The sequence below is a fragment of the Dipodomys merriami genome, unplaced genomic scaffold (assembly GCF_024711535.1).
Source record: "Dipodomys merriami isolate MVZ:Mamm:240054 unplaced genomic scaffold, mDipMer1.0.p SCAF_16, whole genome shotgun sequence".
NCBI classification, from domain to species: Eukaryota; Metazoa; Chordata; class Mammalia; order Rodentia; family Heteromyidae; genus Dipodomys; species Dipodomys merriami.
The window spans coordinates 12,380,010-12,386,883 of NW_027202937.1; the positions used below are offsets into that span (position 1 = coordinate 12,380,010).

At 53.2% G+C, this 6,874-nt stretch overlaps 1 protein-coding gene across 1 annotated transcript; it reads right to left on the reverse strand.

The window, feature by feature from the left end:
- Nucleotides 1-3,296: 3,296 nt before the first annotated feature.
- Nucleotides 3,297-5,796, reverse strand: LOC138828293 (saoe class I histocompatibility antigen, A alpha chain-like). Its single transcript, XM_070024291.1, has 7 exons — nucleotides 5,723-5,796; nucleotides 5,235-5,510; nucleotides 4,362-4,637; nucleotides 4,118-4,234; nucleotides 3,671-3,703; nucleotides 3,498-3,545; nucleotides 3,297-3,340 (listed from the first exon to the last, which is right to left on the reverse strand). Exons 2-7 carry the CDS (start codon nucleotides 5,488-5,490, stop codon nucleotides 3,312-3,314), a joined length of 759 nt encoding a protein of 252 aa, XP_069880392.1. The 5' UTR covers nucleotides 5,491-5,510; nucleotides 5,723-5,796; the 3' UTR covers nucleotides 3,297-3,311.
- Between the last annotated feature and the right edge of the window lie 1,078 nt (nucleotides 5,797-6,874).

A 6,874-nucleotide genomic window follows, 5' to 3' on the forward strand; every position in this document is an offset into this window, starting at 1 on the left:
TTAGGGTATGGTGTGATCAACACGTGTAGTCCCAGAACTGGAGAAACAGAAAAGAGGGATTCTGAATTCCAGACTGGATTGGGCTGCATAGGTACATCTTTTTTCAAAGCAGCAAAGCCTTACAATCTAGCTTCAAGATGGGCAGAATCCAATCGTGTTCCCTATTTCTAAGTTCACATCCAAGTCCAAGGAAAGAACACATCCAGCCCTGAGGGCTGACTCATCTTTGACATCTTCCCCTAATCTTTACCTCTTTACATTACACTCAGCCCAGCAGCCAGAGAGATCCTTGGAGAAGGGTAGTTGTGCCCTATCTGTCTTAGCTCAAAACTTCCTCAAGACTTGTGGACCTGGCCATCCCTCTGACCTCATCTCAGTGACAACTCAGCATCTCAGTGACAAACCCAGATTCCTGCCTTTCCACAGAACACAGATAAGATCATGCCCCAAGGCCTTTACATGAGAGGCTCTTCCAGCTTACAAACACTTTCTCTAGATATCCTCTAGGCAAATCCTTCATAGCCTTCAAAACTTCCATAAAAAAAAAAAAAAGAACAGAAAAAAAACCCACAAGAAAGGCCCAGAGTTCAAGCCCCATGACCAACCAAAAAAAAAGAAAAGAAAAAAGAAAGAAAGAAGAGAAATACAAAAATAAAGAAAAACAAAATCTTCAAAAATAAAAAAAACCCCAAACACCTAGTAACAGTCATCTTTCCTTCCCTATACCCACACTATGTCACCAATCCTGTAGCACTGTCCTCTTCCTGCATGACATGGCCCTTCCTTGCTCTCTGAGAGAGCATGCTCCCTGCTTCTTCTCAATAGAACACAAGCTCCACAAGAATGACAGTTCTGATCTCCTTTTACTTCCCTGATGGATCTGAGATACATAATGAGCCAAACCCTCAGTGCTCACCCCAGGTCTACTAAATGGACAGTCTATCGCAGCAGAGCCTGCCCTCTTGTGCATACACTGCCTTTACCACTGGAGCCTTGGCCACCTACTGCTGAGGGGTAGCTGTGGCACCAGGGCCTCCCCCAGGGAGCTCAGGGCCACTTGGGACGGCAGTGCTCACAAGTTCTTCCTCTTCCTCCCCTGCTTCACTCTCTCTCCTCCCTCCCCTGCCCTCCTCTCCTCAGCTAAGGAGAACAAGTTACTTCTCAGGAAACCTTGTCCTTGGTCCATGCATTGTATTTCTTCCCCAAGTGCTCTGGCCTTGGGTGTGGGTCCCAATAGAGTTCTTCCTTCCCTACCTGCAGGATCAGGAGCTGGCATGCAATGTCCGAGTTCCTGTGGGCACTGTGGACTAAGCTCCCACCAGAATTGCTCTGTTGCCAGCATCCTGGGCTTCATCAAACTTTTCTAAATTCCATCTGCAGACCAATCCCAAAGGTTTTAGAACTACACAATTACATAATCACAGCAATGGCCTGACTCTTTGGCAGGGGGTTCCTGTATTAAATTGTTAGCTGGAGAATCAGTTTAAGCAGTCGGAAGTGTTTTGATCAGGGTTTGAAAGGACTGAGTCCAGCCTGACAGGAAGGGTGGGGCACAATAGGGAAGTACAGGGCCTCTCCTAGCAGCAGGAGGCAGCTGCCAAACCCTGTTCAGGTTTTGAATCCATCAGTGGATAATACCACTCCCTAGGTCAGAGCCCTCATGTCCCAGTTCTCTTTGAAATGCCCCCCCCCCCCCAAACACACACACATACACAGGAGGATATGAGCTCTACTAACCTCCCAGACCCTCTCAGCCAATCAAGATGAGGATCACAATCCCCTCCTCACTCTGCTTTTCAATCCAGGAATTTGGGTGTGAGCAGAGCTGAGACTAAAAAGAGCTGAGGGCAGGTGGAGGGAAGGTGGGCAGAGAAGATGCAGAGGATCAGGAAGGGAGCTCACAGGAGAAACCTGACATCCCTCCTCCCTGCTCTTCCCACAGGTGGCTCCCTTGAGGGCCCTGGGGACAGCACAGACCCACACTGGAGGCAGCAGTGCTAGAAGGAAAGCAAGCTGCTCACATTGCCTTTCTCCTCACCACACACACCCTGTGCAAGGCTGCCTGGTGCTTTGGGAGGCAGTGACAGGAACACACCCCTGCTGCTGTCACAGGGACACTCAGAGGGCCAACAAGACACCAGCTCATGCAGGATGAAAAAAAATGGGTGTAATTATGGAGCAAAAAATGGAACATAGGACTCAGGCCTGAGCCTAGTCTCACCTGTACTGTCTGTCCTATGTCCTAGACACAGGAGAAGCCCTGGGAATCTCTAAGGTCTGTGATTACAGGTCCTTATAAGGAGCAAGGAAGACAACCGAGGTGAGGACTGACAATATGACTATCCAGGATGGACTGAGCTCCAAGCACATGGCCCTCTCCACACTGGGCTGCTCACAGCCTAGCCCTGTCCCCACCCACAAAACACTCAGCTCATGGGCTGGGAAGGTGGCTCAGTGGTAGAGCGCTTGCCTTGCAAGCCTAAGGCCCTGGGTTCGATTCCTCAGCACCATATAAGCAAAAAGAAAAAAGCCAGAAGTGGCGCTGTGGCTCAAGTGGTAGAGCGCTAGCCTTGAGCTGAAGAGCTGAGGGACAGCGCCCAGGCCCAGAGTTCAGGCCCCATGACTGGACCCAAAAAAAAAAAGAAATACTGAAAAAACACTCAGCTCAGCAAACATGATGATTCTTTTTTTTTTTTTTTTAACCAGTCATGGGGCTTGAACTCTGGGCCTGAGCACTGTCCCTCAGCTCTTCAGCTCAAGGCGAGTGCTCTACCACTTGAGCCACAGTGCCACTTCCCATCTTCTGGTGGTTAATTGGAGACAAAAGTCTCCAGGACTTTGCTGCCCCGGCTGGCTTTGAACCATGGTCCTCAGATTTCAGCTTCTTTAGTAGCTAGGATTATAGGTGTGAGCTTCATGTTTTATTTTCTGTCTCAAGTTTTGGGAAACATCCTTTGATTTATTACCTATTCAACAATTGTGACAACAATTGAAAAAACTAGTCCACATCATCATTCTCTTTATCAATGGCGAAGTGAGGAGCTGCAACTCAGAGCAAACTAAAGTGAAGTCAAGAATGGGGAACCCTAGCCCTGCCTCTGCTGGTGCAGCAGGTGGATGGAGAAAGAGACCAAGGTCAGTGTGGGGAGGGTCCCAGTGCTCAGGGATGGACTGCCACTTCATTTCCTAACAGGTCCTGACAAGACACAGACACATGGACTCGGTCAAAATCCAGGTACAGAAGGAGAAGTCAGGAGCTCATGTTGTCCCAGGAGGGAGAAGAGGCAGGGTAGGAACAAATGTTGTGACTCTCAGTCCCCTGCAGAGGAGTCATTTCTCACTGAAGAAGAAAAGAACAAGGACAACAATTCAGATCAATCACTGTTAGGGGAACACTCTGAGCAGCCCAACATCCCAATTCATAGTCCCTATAACCACAACACAGCCTTCCCTGGGCCTCAGCCCTGCCCCCCCACATAGGGTCTCCAGGTTGTCACCTTTTTCAGCTCTGAGGGAAACATCAGAACCCTGGTCACTGTCGTCTCCTGTGGTGGAAGAGAGGAACTGGTTAGAGAACACAGGCATCATTGGAGGAATTCCGGGGTGCATGAGCTCCCACAGGTCCTGTCTGCAGCACAACAAAGGTCACCTCCTCCCCCATGGCACTCACTTGCAGCCTTATCATAGCCTTCTCTCTTGTCACCTGTAGGGAGAAACACCATGTGAGAGGCAGGACACAAGCAGTGCCATGAGGGCCTGGATGAACCCCTGGCCTTGATCTCATGGGAAGTTTCTAGAAATGTGACCATAGAACCAAGGAAGCATCAGGAGAGAGGAGTGCAACAGTTGGGAAGAGAGACCCCAGGACCTCCTGGAGTCTGACCTCAGTGGGCACCTGAGTCCCTGTGGGCCTGAGTGCTGCAATCAGTTCCCATCACCACCCTCAGGAGGGGGAATTTTGTGTCCTTCGTGTTGCAGGTGATTTACAGAAGAGGAGCTGTCAGGCTGGGGAAGGCCCTGAGTGTGCTGCAACTTCCCATTAGGAGTGCAGCTCACACTTCTGCCTGGGGCCTGAAACCCACAAGTGGCCCAGGAACTCAGACCTCCACCTTCCTACCTCCAGTCCTCTTCCTCCACAGCACAAAAAGCACCACAGCTACAACAACCAGAACTGCAAAGATGCCCAGGCCAATGACAATTCCAGTGTTGGGAATGGTGGGCTGAGCAGGCGGCTCTGGGAAGAGAAGGGAAAGGAGGATGAGGGCTGTGAACCCAGCTCTCAGTCCTTACCTGCTGAGAGCTGCACATGCCTCCTGCTGTCTCTGAGCACAGCTGTGCTCTGTGCCCTCAGCCCTGCTTACCCCATGTCAGGCTGAGGGGCTCAGGCAGCCCCTCATGCTGCACATGGCATGTGTATCTCTGCTCCTCCCCAGAAGGCACCACCACAGCTGCCCACTTCTGGAAGCTTCCATCTCCTGCAGGCCTGGTCTCCACCAGCTCCATTTCCTGGGTCTGTTCCTCTCCATCCCACAGCCAGGTCAGGGTGATCTCCGCAGGGTAGAAGCCCAGCGCCCAGCACCTCAGGGTCATCTTATGTTCAGAGGTGGGGTGGAGGGTGATGTGTGCCTTTGGGGGATCTGAACCCAGAAACTCAGGTGCATCACCTTGTCTCCCATGGGCCACTGAACCAGCTCATATAGTAGGGACAGGGATGGCAGATCCAGTCAGGAACTAGGCTTCTGGAATCATCTTCTAACCTGTGCAGTGTTGTAGACTCTGGTTGAGATCACCCAAGGCCAGAAGCCCTCGATCTCTCAAGAGTCATGGCTCTGTCCTGAGTGGAGATAAGAGATACTTTCTCCAAAGCACTGGAAGAGACTTCTAGCCATACTGGGTCCTGGTTGAGGACAAATGCTGAGAGCCTCCTGGTGCTGCCCAGGGCCACTGCCAGAGTGGAAGGGGCCAGCTGCACACTTGTTTCAGGGACAGTCTTCCCCTCCATGCGTGGGGAGGGAGGGGGAGAGAGAAAGGAAAGAAAGATAGTGTGTGTGTTTCACTGTGGTGAGGTCAAGGTGGATTCCAGAGCCACTGTGTGACACAGCATGTGAAAGGCAGGGGCTCATGGTTCTCTGGGCAGGGGAAGGGGTGTGGTGGGCTGGGTCCCTTTTCCTCTCTGGCTGTGGGAGTGGAGGGGGACTTCCACAGGAGATGGAGGAGTCCCCGGGCCCTGGTACCTGTGCGCTGCAGCGTCTCCTTGCCGTGCTCCAGGTATCTGCGCAGCCACTCCACGCACGTGTGCTCCAGGTAGGCCCTGTGGCGCTCTGCCTCACCGGCCTCCTCACACTTTTGCCTGGTGATCTGAGCCGCCATGTCGGCCGCGGTCCAGGAGCTCAAGTCCTCGTTCAGGACGATGTAGTCCTGGCCATCGTAGGTGAGCTGATGGTACCCGCGGAGGAGACGGCCGTCTGCGCTCACGTCGCAACCGAACATGGTCTGGAGGGTGTGAGAAGCTGCCCCGCCCCCACGGTCAGCCCGCGCCCCGCGGGGACTTTGGCCTACACGGAGAGGACACCGGCCCCACCCCGCGGCTCTTTCCCGGGGTGCCGGTCCCCCCGCAGCGCCCGCAGCCTGGGCTGAACCTCTGTCCGAGACCCCGGGGGCTCGGGCTGGTCAGCGGGAGGCGGGGAGGGGTCGTGACCTCCCACCCAGCGGCGTCGCTTACCATCCGCGCTCTGGTTGTAGTAGCCGAGCAGATTCTGTAGGCTCACTTTTGCAATCTGTGCGCCTCGGTGCTGATCCTCGTGTCCCGCTCCACCCACAGTGGAGCAGAAGAGCGGCGGGGGGGGGGGGGAGAGGGGGCGGGAGCGCGGCGGGGGCCGGGAGAAGGGGCTCAGAAAGACAGAAAGGGGGCAGGAGGGTCTGGGCGGAGGGGTCCGCCTCCCCCCACCCTCGAGGGTCCCCTCACCCTACCTACCTGTTCCCTCGCTCTGTCCTGTAGATTTGTTTCCCCTGGTTCCCAGACTCACCCGCCCAGGTCTTGGTCAGTGTCAGGGCCCCGACAGCAGCGTCTGGATGGATGGGGAGCCATGACCTCATGCTGAGACTCTGCGGAGAATCTGAGTCCTGGGAACTCGCGGGGGACTTCAGAACACGGAACCCCAGTGATACTGATTGGCTTCTCTAGAACCTGACAGCCAATAGCAGTGAGAGCTGGGCCGCAGTGTTCTGCTGACACAGGTTGGGGAAGAATTCCAGCTGGGGAGACCAGGAATCCCCAGTGCTGAGTTTCTGGGCCCAGAGCCGCTCTGGTTCTGAGACCCTGAGATCTAGGCCTGGGGCTTTGTCCTGATTCCTGTCCTCCCGCACCAGCACTCTGTCCAAGCCTGGGGGCCAAATCAAAGTTTCTCAAGGGTTTGATTATGGGAGCACTGCGCACTCCCACATCCGTGTGGACCTCAAGGTTATTTGTACCATGTGCATTCTATCTGTCAATAGTCACTATGTTCCACAGGAAACAGTCCTTAAAGTGGGTGGCTCATTCCCTGTAATCCTAGCTACTCAGAGGCTTAGATCGCGGTTTGAAGTCAACCCTGGCAGGAAAGTCCCTGAGACTCTTATCTCCACTTAACCACCAGAAAACCTCAGTGGAGCTGTGGCTCAAAGTAATAGAGGGCTACCTTTAAGTAGAAAAGCTCCGCGATATCACCGGGACCCTGAATTCAAGCCCCTGATCAAAAAAAACAACAGTCCTTATAAATACTTGATTTAATAGAAAAGGAGTGACAAAGGGTGACCAAATGCAGCAGTGGTCCTCACTAGACACTAATATTGAAAATAAATTATAAAACTTGTGGTGAAGAGAGGAGGGAAAGAC